We start from the raw sequence: 17,507 nt of genomic DNA on the forward strand, positions 1-17,507 counted from the left end.
GATGGAACAGTGGCAAATGAGCGCCATCTGCTGGCTATACAAGGTTCAATTTATTCATCCATAAAAACATGGGAATGATAGTGCTCCCACACTGATCAACCAACACTGATTACCAAAACATAGCAAATGAATACCCATAACATAATACCATATATTCCATAATAAAGTTGTTAAAAAGAACCATCCAAAAACAACATTAAAACAAACTAAGATTAAAACCCTAACCCAACAGTAACATTCAGTAACTACAACTCATTTCACAATTACCTAAAAAGTCACAAAGTCTACTACTATTGTCTTGTTGTATCATTTCCTCTATGAGGTCACGGCTTGGAGAGTAATTTGGAAGGAAAAGTGAAACCACTCTGTGACTGGAAGAGAACAGTTTCATACAATATGAATTTTCGTTTTAGATGTCGATGTAGCAGGACGTAGGAATATTGCTGTCACATTTACAGTAACCATTTGCTATATTGGGTCAATTTAACAGTTTTCTCTGTAAAGACACGGGGATTTGGTGGTGATTGAGTGAGAAACAGTTGATGCATGAAGAACACTGATGGTGTTCATTTTAGTTCCACCTCAAAGCCAGATCTTAGGTCAGCTTCTCGAATCCACAGAGGGCCCACAGAATTAGAACTATTTTATTTTAAAGAGAAAACCATTGTTAAAGATTACATTCTTATTATAGGGAAGGGGATCCCTAGTTACTTGGCCAGAGAGGGATGCCCTAAAAAGCTGCCCACAGACCTTTTGCCGGATGCATCAGTGACTGCAGACTGGTATGAGGAAGAGGGGGGCTCATTGACACGAGTGTCACACTTTGGCAGCAACCCGTTTCACAGAGCACAGCACCAGGAAGCTGCAGAGAGGGAATTTGCTTGTGAGGATGGATTCAGTCCATGACATTACATTACATTACATTACAGTCATTTAGCAGACGCTTTTATCCAAAGCGACTTACAATAAGTGTATTCAACATAGGTATTCAAGAGAACTACTAGTCACTAGAAGTCATAAGTACATCTCCTTTTTTAAACAAGCGTCTAAGAGAAACCAGAGCAAAAGTACAGTGCAGAAACAAACGAAAACAAGTGCAACAAACTAGTATGAATACAATAAGTGCTAAGTGGAAGGCTCAGGGTAGCACTTCTTGAAGAGGTGAGTTTTCAACCTGCGCCAAAAGATGGGCAGCGACTCTGCTGTCCTGACATCAGTGGGGAGTTCATTCCACCACTGGGGGGCCAGGACAGAAAACAGCCGTGACCGGGTCGATCAGCCGTAGGGACCTCTGAGCCACGGGGCAACCAATCGCCTCGAGGCAGCAGATCGAGGTGGTCGGGCGGGGGTGTGGGGCTTGACCATGGCCATCCCTTCTACGACCATGGAAACTTCACTGATGGCAATCCTTTTTGGACAGAAGAGTGGTGTGTTTAGGAACCGCTCTTGCTGTGATGATGGAAATCATGTGAACAGATGAACTGCAGACGGAAGAATAAGAAGAATTGAGATACAGCAATACATGTCAAATACAGGAATGTAATCACAATGCAAACAGTGAACATTCTGGTGAGGTCATGTGACAGTGAGTTAATTTGTGTACCAATGACATCACTTCCAAAATGGCTGCCTGGCTGGTCAGCACATTTGGCAGAACTAACACATTTAACAATTCTAATGCTTTGATAACATGTCCTACATTACATCTAAACGGTTCTAACCATATTCCACAAACAAATTTATATCTAAAAAGCTAAGAAAATATTGTGACAGATATGTCACATCGGGCTTCTAAACTTATAATTGTCTCAGAAAAAACAATGAGACATATTTGTCACAATAAGAAAACAGTTATGAGCTGCTCAATTTATTTAGCTGATTCAATTATTTTTAATTAAAATATGTTCTGTTGAATTCAAGACATTTAAACAAATATAAACAAAATGTCAAATTGACTAAATTATTAGACAAATTAATTATGAAAGAATTGTGAAATTATGAAAGAAAAATGTACATATCAGTAAATAAAACACAAACTAGATTTAACGATTCTATTTTTTTAGTGGTAGTGTTCAGGATGCACTGAAGATCATCCAAGAAGACATTTTTGTCTTGTAAAACAAATGTGAAAAATGTTTTAACTTTAACCAGAAAAAATATAATTTTGATGTGTTGTGGAAATGCAAATAAAAAAGCAAATATTTGTTACTAATCAAAAAGTAGGCCAAGTTGATTGGTTTTCAAATGAATACATTTGTTCGTAAACGCCCATTGTGACATATGTAACATTTCAGGTCTTTGGCACTAGTGGTATTATTTAAAAAATATTTTCAGAAATGTGTTCCACGTGGTCCGTTTTATATCCCCTATAATTTTCCTTTAAGGACAAAGGGGTGTGGGTTCATGGTACAGATGGTGAAAGTTTAACTATTTTAATGACTATACATTAAAGGGTTAAATACTCAGCAGTATATAAACACTGAAAAGTAATAAGCTCAAAATGTTACTTAAGTACAGTACTTGGTTACATTCCACCACGTAGCAATAACACTGCTATGAGCGTGCTGACAAAACTTAACTAAAACATGTGGCCCCTCCCCTTTAGTTGGGGATCTAGATCAATGATTTTATGCTCTACCTCCATTATTAGATCTTAACACTTTGTGTTCCATCATGCAGGACAAACTCACACAGACATGTTTAAAGTTTATTTTGAAAGCTTTCTTTTTATACACATCTACATATTTACAAAAAGTTAAACTCACCAAGCATCCAAGAACTTCAAAGAGGGGAGGGAACCAAACTCGCACACCCACAACAAAAACAATGCGTCACGCTTTCACATTGTGCCAAAAATCTAACACACACACACACACACACACACGTATACCTACACACACACGCACACACACACACAACCATGCACAAAATGCAGCCTAAATTGCAACCACACGCGGCCCGAGACATCTCACTGACGGAAGTGTTAACAGCACAAAGCATACAAGGCATATCACGCTAATGTGCAACATCTTTTAAACACACGTCCACATTGAACAAACACCCACACACAAATTCACTCCACCACAATTAAAAAAAAGAAAAAGACACTCTGGATCCTTGTGGAAATAACAGCTACTCCTTCACCAGCTGTGTGGGAGAGCTCGGGATGGATGGATGCAGCTAGCTGGACCATTGGTGGTTGACAAGCTTTGTTACTCTGACAAAGGAAAACCTAGCCTTCATTTATGTAGTTTTGAGTTGACTTAAAGGAATGCTTCGCCCACAAAATGACCATCGAATTCTTGAAGAAACTTTCATGGCGAGTTCTTCCTCAAGAATTAAAGGTAACGCGGTGCGAGTAGTCGATATACAAATGGTTATTTTGTGGGGAAATATTCCTTTAAGTACAGGATGTTGTCAGTCAATTAAACTCGCAACATTCCTTAAATCTGAGCTTTAAGATGAGATTTATTTTGTGTGCAACTCGAGCAGTTGTTCTCCCTCCACGGTCGCCCACACAGAGGTCTAGGAAGCATGCCGTTATCTGTGGGGAGGGCATTGGGAAGACAGGTGGGGGTAACAGACGGATCAATCTGAATTATATTTGTCTCCGTCGTCCTCCTCCTCCTCCTTGTCGTCTTCACCACAGCGGCTCAGCTCATGCAGCACTTCCCTCTGGTAGCAGCCCCAGCTCCTCCGGCTGTACGAGTGCTCCTCCTCCCAGTAACCTGCACAACACGGGAACAGCCAATGAATGACAGGAGGGGCCGAGATCAGCGGCCAACACGGTGGCGGTACTAAAATGTCACGCACATCAGTAATGTGCAGTCACTTATTAATAAATGATGGAGGTTTCTAGTCCTGTCGTGTTTTCTGAGATACATCTAGAGCTGTCCCACCAGGTTGTTCAGGGAGCACTCCAGTTCAGGCTCCGCTTGGATCACATTTTGGGTGAAAGGAGACAATGCATGTTTCTGAATTGTAGTGGAACTGTGTCAATATATTTTCATCTCAATGGAAAACACCATGAGATCAAGTAAAGACGGACCGGAGACGCCATGACAAGTTAAGCGTGGGACAAACCAGAAGACCAGCTAGAACCTACAAAGACTGGACAAACATCATTGACGGTCAGACAGGAGCATCAACATCACAAGTTAATACACTGGAGCAGTCAGAACCAAAGACTGGGTCGCATTAGAGTTAATTTAAGTCCCTAAATACATTTATTGTATTGCACATTTATATCTGCAGTAAGCCGCTGAGCCACATGAGGGAGCCTGCTTTGTTCCGGTTATTGTAGCCTGCTCATAGCAACAGTTTGTTAAACTGAGGAAATGAAATGAAGGAGAACCCGTTTACTCTTCACACATTAATAAAACTAAATTGTGATTTATCAAAAGGTATATCCCTTCTAAATGTCTGCTTTACCTCTTCAAGTTAAAGGGATGTGGAATTAGTAGTAAAAGCCAATTTATACAAATTTGATTACAACCTTCATTTGTCTCAGCGGTCAAAATAAACAGACTGTGACAAACAGATAATTCCCTCTAAATAGAAATCCATCTGTAGACGGAGCTACATGTGTACTGGGTTAAAAACGAGCGCATGTGCAAACCTACACATAACGTCAACAACCGATACATTGCCAAAGAAATGAATGAATAAATGCGTACCACCGTAGCGCTCCTCTCCGTCACCGTCTGCATCACTGTCCTCATCAGGGTAGTCATTCCTCCAGTTGCCTTCCTCGTTTTCGTCATCCTCGTCGTCATAAACCTCCTCTTCATGAACCACGAGGTCAGGCACCTGGGACAAACAACAAGCCATTTATCTGAAAGCCTCCTTTTAGTTGGTTCATTATTGGTGTTATTGTCTTCAATAATAAAACAATATAAAAATGTAAACCAGCTTCATGATTTAAGCCATAAACACTTTTGGACTATCACTTTGTATTACCACACCGAGTACTTCAATGTAAGATACATTTTTTTTAAAGTTCCTCGTTTGGAATCTTTTTGGCCAAAATATTAAAATGCAAACAAAATGTTGTGCATTTTAATATTGCAGAGAGCTGCTGCATGTGAGCGGACACGCGCTGACTTATCCATTTAACTAGTTTTTTTAGCTTTCCACAAGTCTAATCTTTACTTCACCCATGTCTTCATTCACTCACTCCGATTCCAGCACTCATTCATCTGTCCGTTCCATCCATCCACACACACCAGTTCTCCCTCATCGGCGTAGGCCCTGACGGACAGGATGTCCTGGATCCAGCCTGGCGTGACCGTCTCCTGGTAGTAAAGGTCGTAGACGTAGTCGTCGCCCTGCTCCCGGTGCTCCCCCCCCAGCCCCTCTCCGGTTATGCTCAGGCGCTCCCGCAGCATCTTGGTGCTGTTACACAGGATCATTTCCGGGTCTGAGGACAGCGTCTTCACAAAAACATAGAGCGAGAGATTAAATCAATACTGAGGGTTTACACATTAGCAATGCTGACCAATGCCTGGAATTATAACCTCTAAAAGGAACCTGTAAGATTTGTGTACTGTATGTCACAAGCACATCCTAACAGAATCATTACATTATTCAATGTTTCCTGTTGATCCTGTAGAAAGCCTTTGAGTCAAAAGAACGATGTTACAGTCACTTCTCCTCTGTCAGGATGGGAATTGTATTGGTTAGAATAACATTATCATAACTACTCAACTGTTCCTTTTCATTGCTGTGAAAGAAAAAGAGGAAATTCAGAACAGACTGAACATAAATGTCGAAGGGATTTACTGCTTAGCGGGTGCTACTGGTACACGAGGAGGACCGGGCTGCACAAATCTGCCACATTTAAAGACGCGTGGCTGAGTAAGCAAAGCGCTTTCATGCTTTTAGTTTTATCATAGAAATTTGATATCAGCCCAACAAGTTCCGTACGGCTATGGAAAATATACTTGCCATGTGCCATGTCTGTTTCAGTTTGGCAGAGTACCAAAAACTTACCAAAAAATGTAAGTTTTTGGTACTCTGCCAAACTGAAACAGATGTTTCATTCTCTCTGCCATGTTAAAAGTTGTTTTAATTCAATTAAATAGATTTCGTATAGCCCAAAATCCCAAATTTGCCTCAGAGGGTTTTACAATCTGTACACACACAAAATCCTCTGTCCCAGGAGCCTTACATCAGAACAGGAAAAACACCCCAAAAAAACGTTTAACTGGGAGGGGAGAAAGGAAGAGACCTTAGGGAGAGCAGCAGAGGAGGATCCCTCTATCAGGATGGACAGAAGTGTGATAGATGTCAGGTGTACAGAATGAACAACATAACAGGATTACAACAGTGAATTACACTGACTGTTGTGTTTTTGTGTATATATATATATATATAGAGAGAGATATCCATTAGTTTATGAATTAAAGCGAATCAGGCACTTTTTGTCCTCCTAAAATTGAGGCTAGCGATACAAAATACTATATAAAATATTATTCTAATAAGGAGTATGATAATTGACACCATGACAGACTAAAACAAACCAAACAATACTCATAAACCAGCTACAGTAATGCTCAACTCACCTTGCTGGACGACTTGTCCTTGTCCTCTGCGTCCTCATGAAGGAGATCCACCACCTGGATTGCACCGAGAACCAAACATTTGTCTTGCTCTCGCCCAGTCTCCCCTGCGCTCTCAGAAGCGTCTGTCTGGGGGGTCGGCTGCTCGACCGGACTCGACAGGCCTGAACGGTGGCTGGACAGTATTCTGTAACGTTCGTCCCTTCGCGTGCTCCACTTGGTGCTGCGCAGGTCCCCCGTGATCCGTTGAGAGCTGGAAGCGGAGGGGCGCAGTGCGTGGGCCACGCGAGGCCGAGCCAACGCCTGTCGCACCTGCGTCCGAACGGGAGCATCCTGGTGACGAGATGACAGAAAGGGGGGAATTTATATCGCTCTTAGGATGGAAATGACAAGGTGTTTACATCCTGCATTTCCATCCTGACACCTAACCTCACTGCGTCACTACAAACATACGGTTGGTAATAACGTCACAGTGAGCAGAGACACAGTAACCGGTTAGCATGGGACCGTGTAATTAAAAATGCGAGAAGAAAACAGTAGACCTTTATACCGAAAAGGTTTAGACCTTGTAATATAGTACACACTAGAACATGTTTACCGGCTAGGCTAACGTTAATTAGCTCGCATGATGAATTAGTCTTAAATGTTTGACAGTGTGTTAGAACAGTTAGTAACATTCCCATGGTGAAGATTTTGGATGAATTAATATAATTTGAGGCCTGCAAACAAGTCAACGTCAACAACATGAGCTAACGATCGCAGTAGCTAATGCTATTTGGGGTTGACGGTAACGGCTAATGTTGGCTAACACAGTTGCCTATAATGAGTATCATGCTAACAACAACTAGCACAGACGGTGCCTTGTTTTCCAAACAACCACCACCGTTTAAGTGGTTAAATTCAGTTAGATGACAGCCATAAAAATGTACTAAATCGGTACGTTTGTACCGACACACTGATTAATATGTATTTGGCTTCTCCACTGCCCACTGCGTAGATGCTAGCCTGTAGCGCTCGGTTAGCTGTAATACCGCGTCGGTACCAGCGGGCCTCTTACCTGTGTCGCTACGGTCGCCACGAGTTTGAAGACAGAGTTCTCCACCTCGGCTTCATTTGGCTCCGGTACCGCTTCACCTGAGCTCTGGGACGTCTCCGGCCGGATACGTTTACACGCCAGCAACAACGCATCTGCGGGGTCGGTCCCCCTTTTTCTCTTGACTCGCAGAATCGTCGTGTTCGGATCCATGTTGTCCGTTTGTCTGGTCTGTCTGGCGCAAGGAGGAGAAAAACTGTAGAGCTCCGCCTTTATTTCCGGGTATCACTCAGGCTATTGAATGAAGACTGGGGAAAGAGTTCACTGCGCATGTGTGCACCATATGGAGTCACTTCTTTTAATCCTCCTTGGTATCACATCACGTTACAGCAAGTGATAAGCATGATTATTATATCACATCACAGGATAATAACAATGATAATGATTACAATCAATATTTTCTCAAATTACAATTTCCCTCGTATAACTTAACTAAATTATATTCTTTGTTTTGTCAAAAATATTATTTCTTACAAATTATTTAATACACTCATTCTTCAGAGTCTGGATTGTGCCATACTGATAATAATAGGTTAATTATAACCAATAGGCCTAATATTTTTGCATCATAAATAATTTATCGTGGCAAATTAAACATACAATTAAACAATGGTATTCAAAAGCTAAAGGACTATTGAATGTTGCAAATAATAATTATATTTATTTATTGTGTCTTTAAATGAAGACTTAATAAGTAGCCTAACATTTTGAAATAAAAGCTTTTAAAATAGTTGTGTGTGTGTGTGTGTGTGTGTGTGTGTGTGTGTGTGCGTGTGTGTGTTTGTTATCCAGTTATATTTTTCTATGAGGTCCATCTCACATCATCTGTCCTTAAAGGAAGTCCAGCCCACAGAGCAGTTACAGGGTGCTCATTTCATTGGCCAGCAGCTCTTAAGTCAAAGAGTGAGGATATGGAATATAATACAAAGAAGCAATAGTTTTTGGGGAATGATAATATTATTATTTTAATGAATAATAACAATAGCTGTAATAATAATAAAAAGAAAAAAGAAAACACAATTTTAGTGCAGTATTTTACATGTCAATTGAAATATTATGTTATGAATAAATATATTAGCTTGTGATTTCAAGATAATGGAATCAAGTAGAACTATTACTTTGCAAATTTAATTTGAATGTAGTGTTCATTTTCCTAATCCTATCAGATAATTGGTAAAGTTGTAAAATGTACTGTATGAGACTTATGAAACTTATTAGATCAAAGTTGAACAATTCAAAACTGAATTTTGTGAATGCTGAATCATCTGCCGAAACTCAGCAATTCAGCTCAGCCGTGTTATCTTCATGTTCTTCTTTCAGCAGGACGATGTAATGCGATGTAAATGTATGTATACATACACACATCTGGTGGGTCTTGCCAAACAGCTCCAGCGGTTTTAGCATGTTTGGTACACATTCGGTGCATGCTGGGAGGGCTACAGTGCCTTTAAGATCGGTCACTATCAAGACAGTTGGGCTGCTCGTTCTCAGGGAGCAGTCACTTAACCAGTTTAAGTGTATGAAGAGGTGGAGCCATGCTGAAAAGAGTCACATGCCCCCAGTGTAATCAGAGGGGCATAGACCATTTCACAGTTCAACATTCTAAATGGATGAAGGACCTAATCCGATCCCTTGCAAATTGGGCAGCTGAGCACTTCTCTGGTTCTTCCCGAACTGCTAGACATCGTTGTCAAAATCTGAAGATCTGCATCCGCCTGGAGCTCCAGATTTCAATCTGAGGGGTCACGAGACATAACATGGTGGCAAAGAAGAGAGGAGAACCAATTCATCTGGTTTTTGATCTTGTCTTGTGAGATTAGGAAAAAAATGTAAAACATGCTAGAGTCAAACCTTCTGTATCAATGCCAATAAAACTGAAGTCATTGTATTTGGACCACAGCATTTGACCGACACGTCTTCTCATCTTGGCCCTCTGACCTCTTCTGTTTAACCATTCTATTCAGGATTTAAGTGTGACAAATACATCAATGAGGCAGTTCAATTATGTATAATGATTAATAAGAATAAACCAAACATCTCTTTATTTTTCAATTGTCATTATTTATTGCCTCGTGATCAACACACACAACACATCTGTATCAATAACCTAGATAATAAAGGCAGAGGTAAATATGACTAAATCTTTGGTTTAAATAGCTACTCAGCTCAACATACTGTCTGGTTATTAAGTGTCAGAACAAGCCTAACTTCTTTATATTTGAATCACAGATTGTGAATACAAGTTATTGTATCATGCAATCTGCTGACATTATGAGAAACATCAACTGTGCATGACTGTGGCTGATAAACTCATACTGAGCACACAGATGTTTAAAGATACGAGATAAAGTATTGATCTTTATTCAAATAAGGTTTTAGGTCAATTGTACAGATGCTGATCAGCCTTCAACGTTGCAGCTGCAGGTTTTGTTTTCATCACTGGATTCTGCTTGATCACCCTAATGACGTCACGTTTGCGAAAGCCCAAACCTTTCTGAATGAACAGCTCTCTCGCCGGGTGCGATGGCGCGCGCCTGTAATCCAAGTTACCGGGAGGCTGAGGCTGGAGGATCGGTTGAGCTCAGGAGCTCTGAGCTGCAGCGGACTATGAAGATCGGGCGTCCGCACTAAGTTCGGTATCGGTATGGTGCTCCTGGGGAAGCCCGGGACCACCAGGTCGTCTAAGGAGGGGTGCACCGGCCCAGGTCGGAGACGGAGCAGGTCAAAGCCCCCGTGCCGCTCAGTAGTGGGATCGCGCCTGTGAATAGACGCTGTAGTGCAGCCTGAGTAACACAGCGGGACCCAGACTTTTTACACTCTGTAAACAGCTGATACAACAACAACAACGTGTTTACATGTTACAGCAGCTTCATCACTGCTTCTCTATAGTTCCCGTGAAAACATTCAGAAACCAGTCGTGTTTGTTTGTCCTACAGCGCCTCCACCTGGAGGAGAGGAGCGATGAGCATCAATCACAGCAGTCAGTGCAGCACCACAGATACAGCGAACTAACGGGGCTTTGTTTATGACGTTCAATCAACGTGATGGAGAGGTGAACAGTCACAAACAAACCCTTTACTCTTTATTTTTATGTTAAAATAACTGAAATATGTCCATAATAATTACTCAAGGGATAAAAATCTCGACCATAATCATTTAGAAATGTGTTTTTCTATCTTGTGGTAAGTTTGTGAGGGAATCCCCGTCGCATTTATATGATGCCTGCCCACCGTGATTGGCTAGTGTTGGCCTTGTAATTAAAGGTACACCTAGGCCCTGCGAGTGGTAAAAGCTCCCTTCTGCTACATTTGGTTTATTCTTATTAATCATTATAACTTCTCTCTGTGACTGAAAACATTCAAACAATACGGAGTACGTAGAGTCAAATTAAGAAATGTCTTCACGCACATACAAGCACAACCGTTAAACCATAGACTCACGACAACCGCATACTTTATTTAAAGTAGACCCCACACAAACATGAAAAATAAAAAAACTACCAGACAATGACTTTAATAATACATAAAGGCAATAACAATTAGAGGATGACCTAAAGTGTTCACACAGCAGCAGACCAAAAAAACAAAAAAATTGTATTCCCTTTTTTTTGAAGTGAACTTCTTTTAATCCTCAGCATATTCTCACATACTGCACATGTGAAATATGTTTAAAAAAAAGTATTGCATCCTTGTGGTCCCCATGAGCAGCATCTGTAAGATCTCCCAGGCACCTACTGTTTAAAGGCTTTCAGCAAATTACCTGCGGAACTAACAAGGCAAACCCTTTATAATAAGAGGTCATCGGAGAATCTGAAAGTGTCACAGTGTCCACAGCAGCGGTACCCTCTTCCCTCAACGGGTGGAGTCTTTGAATGTCCTTGACTTCTGTGATCAAATCAGTGAGCGGCAGCACTTTCAGTGCCGTAAACAAGTCAGAGGCGTCTGAGAGCTTCAACGTGGAGAACAGTAGCCTACAACCAAATCCTTTTTTTTCCTTTTCTTCTCCCCTCCACAGAAGAATCCCCCGTCCGGTGACCGTCAGCCGTGTGAGGATCCTGGATCCACGCTACTCGCTTTTGTCCATCTCTGTCAGCACACAGTAGCAGGAGGACTGGGTGGAGTGAGTCAGAGAGCCTGCGGTGAGAGAAACCACAACAACGCGTTAGCTGCTTGAGAGAGGCTTCCCGCTTTGCCTCTCAGACGGCCGGTAAACTCACGCAGTAGCTTGGTGATGACGGGCGGCCGTTTGGACTCCGGCAGGTACACGCCCAGGAAGTAGACGGGGATCCCCGACAGCGCGATGCCAATGCCGATGAGGGAGTTGATGGTGTCGCTGTAGAGAGGAACTGCCACCAGGAAGACGGTGCACATGCAGAACACCACCGGGTAGAACAGAGACAGCTGTACACCGAATGGTGGCACTCATTAATGCTTTAATAATAATGTTCAAATAACAATCTTTTACTTGCTCCTTATATTATCTGTTAACTTATCCACAATCTGTCATCTTAGCCAATATGAAAATGGAAATAACTCCATTTGTAATATAGATTACAAATTAATAAAAATGTAATACATTTAATACAAATTAAATGAATGCATTCCTTCAGTTGCATATGTAAAGGTATCTATAAGGACACACATGCACTATTTGTCAAAGTTTGCAGAAGGAAATGTATTTATATATATGTGGGATCAGAAATATAATACAAATAATATGTTCATCGTCTTCAGTTACAAACAAAACACGCACACAAATGACACCAACAAAGGTAATGAATAAACACTTTAAACTAGTGACTAGATTTCAATTTTTTATCGCGATTAATCACATTGTTATGCGCAAAATTCAATAATGAATTCAAAAGTAATAAAAACTAATAATAAAAACTGTTAACGCGATAAAATAATTGTCGGCGTTAATTAATTAATGCGTTAAAGCGATAATAACGCGTTAACTTGCCCAGCCCTACTTTAAACACATTAGTCTCCAATATGGGCTCCTTAGGTTGTGGTAAGTATCAATCAATGTAACGATTATTGATCACATTTAAATTCCTGTTCTGCTATGACCCAGAGCCGGGTGAGTGGCAGACTATGGATGGATGGAGGTATGGATGGGTAGATGGATGGATGGGTGGGTGGGTGGGTGGATGGATGGGTAGATGGGTGGATGGGGGGGATGGATGGATGGGTGGGTGGATGGATGGATGGGTAGATGGTGGGATGGATGGATGGGTGGGTGGATGGATGGGTGGATGGATGGATGGATGGATGGGTGGGTGGATGGATGGATGGGTAGATGGTGGGATGGATGGATAGATGGATGGATGGATGGATGGATGGATGGATGGAGGGATGAATGGGTGGATGGACAGGATTCAGACAGTGAGTTTTGTTGGGATCTGGCCCTAGTCTAGAAGCACCCATGCTCCTTCCTGTCATACAACGTCTGATGGAAAACTCCAAGATGAATGACTACACCTCCCAGCACAGCAGAAACCTGATGCTGGTCCCTCATTGGCCAAGAAAGGGCCCCCCACTGGTTGTGCCACCTGGTTTATAAGCCTGAGCACAGCTAGAATTCTTTCTCTTCCGTCCAGACACCGCTGGTGTAAGGAGATCCACAAGGCTCTCTTCACCCCGGACACGCGCTGGTGTCAGGAGGTCCACAAGGCCTCTTCACTCCGGACTCGTCCAGGGGACAAGAAGATCCACGAGGAACCGCGGCCTCATCAAATCCTATCAGGTCACATGCAACATTCGCTGGTTGAACAGACTGTGTTTTATTTTGAGTTTTGGATCCTGTAGTGCGAGAACGGATAACTTCTATGCCCCGTTCTCCCACCCTTTTTGTGTACACACCGCCGGCAGAAGGTAACAATCTTTCCTCGCCGAAGATTTCCGGGAAGGACGACCCAAACCTCGTCCCTCAGCCGAAGTTAAAAAGCCCCTCTCTGCAGCGAGGAGGCCGAGTCTGCGCCAGCCAGCCCCGAGGCCGCGCCACCGAGAGCCAGCGGCTACTCGAGGACCGAGTGATCCCCACCACGGGAAACGTACCCTACCGAACGAAGCTTCTACAAGTAAGAGTTACTGGTATCTGGGCCTAGCTTAGCTTAGCATAGCATTAGCTTAATTTAGACTATTCGTTTATGTCGTTGTTATTCCTGTATCTTGTTGTGTTAAGTTACTGTCGTGTTATAACGTGTTTTACGCCAGCATCGCGGACCACGGAGTCCCGTTATATTGTGTATTTTCTGCTGTAACCGTTCGCATTTGATCCGTCGCTGTTAGTGGATGTGGAGCTTGTGATTCTATCACTTTAAAAACTAAAACTACGGTGGCCGACTCTCGTCTGGCCGACCGAGTTTCGGGGTGATAGGGAGACAAACTCGCGTTTCACCGCAGTGACAAAGATCTGTTTGTTTTGGGGATTCTTTTATTTTGTTTTTGGTTTTATTCTCTCCTCTTTAAATCGGCTCTGCGAGTGAGATCTAGAACCGCAACTATCACCGCAAAAGCGTGCTGTTCCTCACTGCCTCACTACTGCGCAGAGCACCGCGCTCAGAGCTCGATTTTCTCTCTCTCTCTCTCTCTCTCTACTAACCCGCACACACACGTAGTTAGAGCTACTGATTTTGGGTGAACCTCTCAGACTCGTGATTACTTAATCTCTGACCCCTACCCACATGGTACACCGTCCCACGTGGTTCTAGCAGCCACCTCTCCGCCATTTTGGTCGCCGGTCTCTAGACTCACCATCTTGGCCTGTAGGCTCACGCGCCCTATTGAGATTAACCACCATCACTGTTGAGTAGGCTCCCCCCCCCCCCTTTCTTTATACACACACACACACACACACACACACACACACACACACACACCTACATGTGCATATATTGATACACATATCCTTACCCCACTTTATTCATTTGACTTTAGGTATTAGATATATAATTGTATGATAGTGTTTGTTGATTTTGATAGTACTTGATTTGATCATTTATTATTTTGATTTAATAAACTCTGTTATATTTTAAAGAGCAGTCGTCTGTGATTACTTGTGCATATGTGTGTAATAATAACTGGATGTAGTGGCCTGTGCTCGAACTTAAACCTTCACTTTCACTCTGAATGTGTAATAGTACTCAGACTATTGACATTATGAGTGAACGCTAATTATGAGACTTAGTTTTATTGTTTGGTTATTGGTCCCTGTTCGCAGGGTGGTGCCCCGTTGTTATTAATAATCATTAATAATTGTTACTGACATTAATATTTCTATTGATGTCAAGAATTTAGTTTCTTAGATGCTGATAAACCAAACACGCTCCTCTACGTTCCCAACAGTTTGAACTGGTCTCACCTTGAGAGGTCTGGGTCTGTCCGGCTCTTTCCAGCGGAGGTAGATCTGTCCGGCGATGGACAGGCCCATGAAGAACCAGTAGCTGAAGCTGTAGTAGTTGATGAGCTGGAAGACGTCCTCCACTGTCAGGTAGATCAGCGACATGACACACTGGACAGAGGAGGGAGATACCAGTGGATAAAAGCTGCTTAATGAGTCAGTTCATGTAGATTCCATTACTTTTGCCTTTTAATTTTTATTTATTATTATTTACAGCTGCCAGATATTTTTAGTTTACATATTTATTTTAGAATGGAAGTTAGCCAATATGATGGAGACTAGTAAGAGAAAAGGATCCACCTTACAGTTAACTACCATTAGGTGGAAGTTTCCTGCACTTCCTCCACTATAACCAACAAGCAATTGATCCACTTCCGTACGTTGAAGATGAGAGCGGGGATGGGAGTGAATCTCTGTATGTGGATCATGGACAGAGCGTCTGGAAGGTGGCCCTCACGAGAGCCCACAAAGAACAACCTGGACACGACAAACAGGAGTTAAGACGGAAAACACCAAGCTGCAAAGTATCAGCCTTTTATACTGTTCTTATGAAATTTAACCTCTGCAAAGGACAGTTAGCAAACAATCAGAGCAGCAGTGCTGTTTAAACTGTTGTGTGTGTCTTTGTCTGTGTGTGTGTGTGTGTGTGTGTGTGTGTGTGTGTGTGTGTGTTCTACCTGGATGCAGCTATAATGGAGGAATTGAGGCCTCCGTAACAGGACAGAGCCACAGCAATGGGGATGGTCCAGCTCATCACGCCAAGAGTTTGATCTGCAAACGTCTGAACGGGACACAGAACGTGGTTTAGCGGCATCGGTTCTCCATCTCCTCCTCTTGTTAGTTTGTGCAGTTATGGTTCGTTTTACTCACCACTGCCACGGCGTCACTGGCCAGTATGGCGCTGACATCCAGAACTGCATAGTAGGCCACGTTGGTGAGGATGTAGATGACAGTGACGATGGGCATGGAGATGGCGATGGCCAGGGGCAGGTTCCTGGAACAACGGGACGTTGGGTCATTATTCGGACTGCTCAGCCTTTTCTACGGTACAAAAGTTGCACAGAAGGAAAAGTATACCTCTCAGGATTTTTGATCTCCTCGGTGACAAAGTTGAGGGTGTCCCAGCCGGCATAGGAGAAAAGGGCGGAGTAGAGCGCCAGCGCGATGTCCCCGGGCTCTGTGGACGATCCCTGAAAGGACGACTCGAAGTTGGCAGTGTAACCTACGAGAGACGCAAAACAATTAAAAGGAACAACTTGTCAGTAAATATTTCAATAAAGAGCGGCATTCCTTCGTCGTATGATTCCTACTGTTGACTGGATGATATCCATGTCCCTGATTTCTCCTCTAATTGTGTGAGCCGAGCAAAAGTTTGAGCCTGGCACACTACAGAGGAACATGGCTCACCTTTGCACAGCTTGACGATGCCGGTAATGATGATGACGATGAGGGCCGCCACCTTGGCGTAGGTGGAAACGTCCTGCATGCGGGTGCCCCACTTCACGTAGGCGGAGTTGATGAATGTCAGTAAGCCTGGGGAGAGAGGAAGGCGTTCACAGGCGCTCTTGTGGTTGTGGGAACAACTAGACAGCAGAGGGACACAGAGCGGATCAGAGGTACTTACATAAGCACGCCGCGGCGATGAGCCTGGCCGCCACGTACGGCGGCTCACATGTGGGGAAGAGCGGCTGCACCAGGTAGTTGGCAAACGTGATGGCTATGATGGCCTGGCTCGTGGGCTCAATGATCAGCAGAGACGTCCACAGGCGGATGAAGGCGACGAAGCCGCCGAAGGACTCCAGGATGTACGCGTAAGATGCCCCCGATTTGGTGATGGTGGTGCCCAGCTCGGCATAGCAGAGGGCCCCCACCACGGAGAACAGGCCCCCGATGGCCCAGATGAGTAGCGACAGCCCGTAGGAGGCGCTGTAGATCAGCACGCCCTTCGGGGACACGAAGATGCCCGAGCCGATCATGTTCCCCACGATCAGGCTGACCCCGTTGAGCAGCGAGATCTCCTTCTTGAGCTGCATGCTCTCTTTGGGGGGCTCCGAGAGGCGGGGGGAGCCGCCGGCACTGCCGTTCGAGTTCCTGGATTCCTCGTGGGCGGCCATGGCGCCGTCTGAGGACCGTCTGTGGGCACTGCGGTCCTTTTTCTGGCAACCGTAGGAACAACCTGTCTAACAGATTGAGATGTGACAAGTCATTGGCGGCGATGTAAAGAGGAGCTGAGTCACAGAAGCGTCTTGTGTCTAATCTCTAATGTGTCAAAAAATAAAGGTCAAAACTTGAGCACAGAGTAGAGGAGGCAGGGAGTCATGGAAGAGGTTTGGGATGAACCACAGGTAACAGAGAGGGCAGTGGGAGTGGAAACAGGGACCGCGGAGGTGGAGGAGTGATTTACTGTCCATGGTGCTGATCAGTGGGGACAAAAATAAATAAATATGAAC

At 43.5% G+C, this 17,507-nt stretch overlaps 2 protein-coding genes across 2 annotated transcripts; both read right to left on the bottom strand.

Moving 5' to 3' along the window:
• Positions 1–2,693: 2,693 nt before the first annotated feature.
• On the bottom strand, positions 2,694–7,843 carry slc7a6os (solute carrier family 7 member 6 opposite strand). Its single transcript, XM_076109881.1, has 5 exons — positions 7,618–7,843; positions 6,564–6,893; positions 5,226–5,432; positions 4,677–4,809; positions 2,694–3,728 (listed from the first exon to the last, which is right to left on the bottom strand). Exons 1-5 carry the CDS (start codon positions 7,804–7,806, stop codon positions 3,589–3,591), a joined length of 999 nt encoding a protein of 332 aa, XP_075965996.1. The 5' UTR covers positions 7,807–7,843; the 3' UTR covers positions 2,694–3,588.
• Positions 7,844–10,888: 3,045 nt separating this feature from the next.
• On the bottom strand, positions 10,889–17,171 carry slc7a6 (solute carrier family 7 member 6). The gene is made up of 9 exons (XM_076110250.1): positions 16,682–17,171; positions 16,465–16,590; positions 16,135–16,279; positions 15,928–16,051; positions 15,735–15,838; positions 15,438–15,534; positions 15,019–15,168; positions 11,870–12,053; positions 10,889–11,786 (listed from the first exon to the last, which is right to left on the bottom strand). Exons 1-9 carry the CDS (start codon positions 17,169–17,171, stop codon positions 11,719–11,721), a joined length of 1,488 nt encoding a protein of 495 aa, XP_075966365.1. The 3' UTR covers positions 10,889–11,718.
• Between the last annotated feature and the right edge of the window lie 336 nt (positions 17,172–17,507).

Source organism: Anarhichas minor, unplaced genomic scaffold, assembly GCF_050575085.1.
Source record: "Anarhichas minor isolate MPS153535 unplaced genomic scaffold, ASM5057508v1 ptg000042l, whole genome shotgun sequence".
NCBI lineage: Eukaryota > Metazoa > Chordata > Actinopteri > Perciformes > Anarhichadidae > Anarhichas > Anarhichas minor.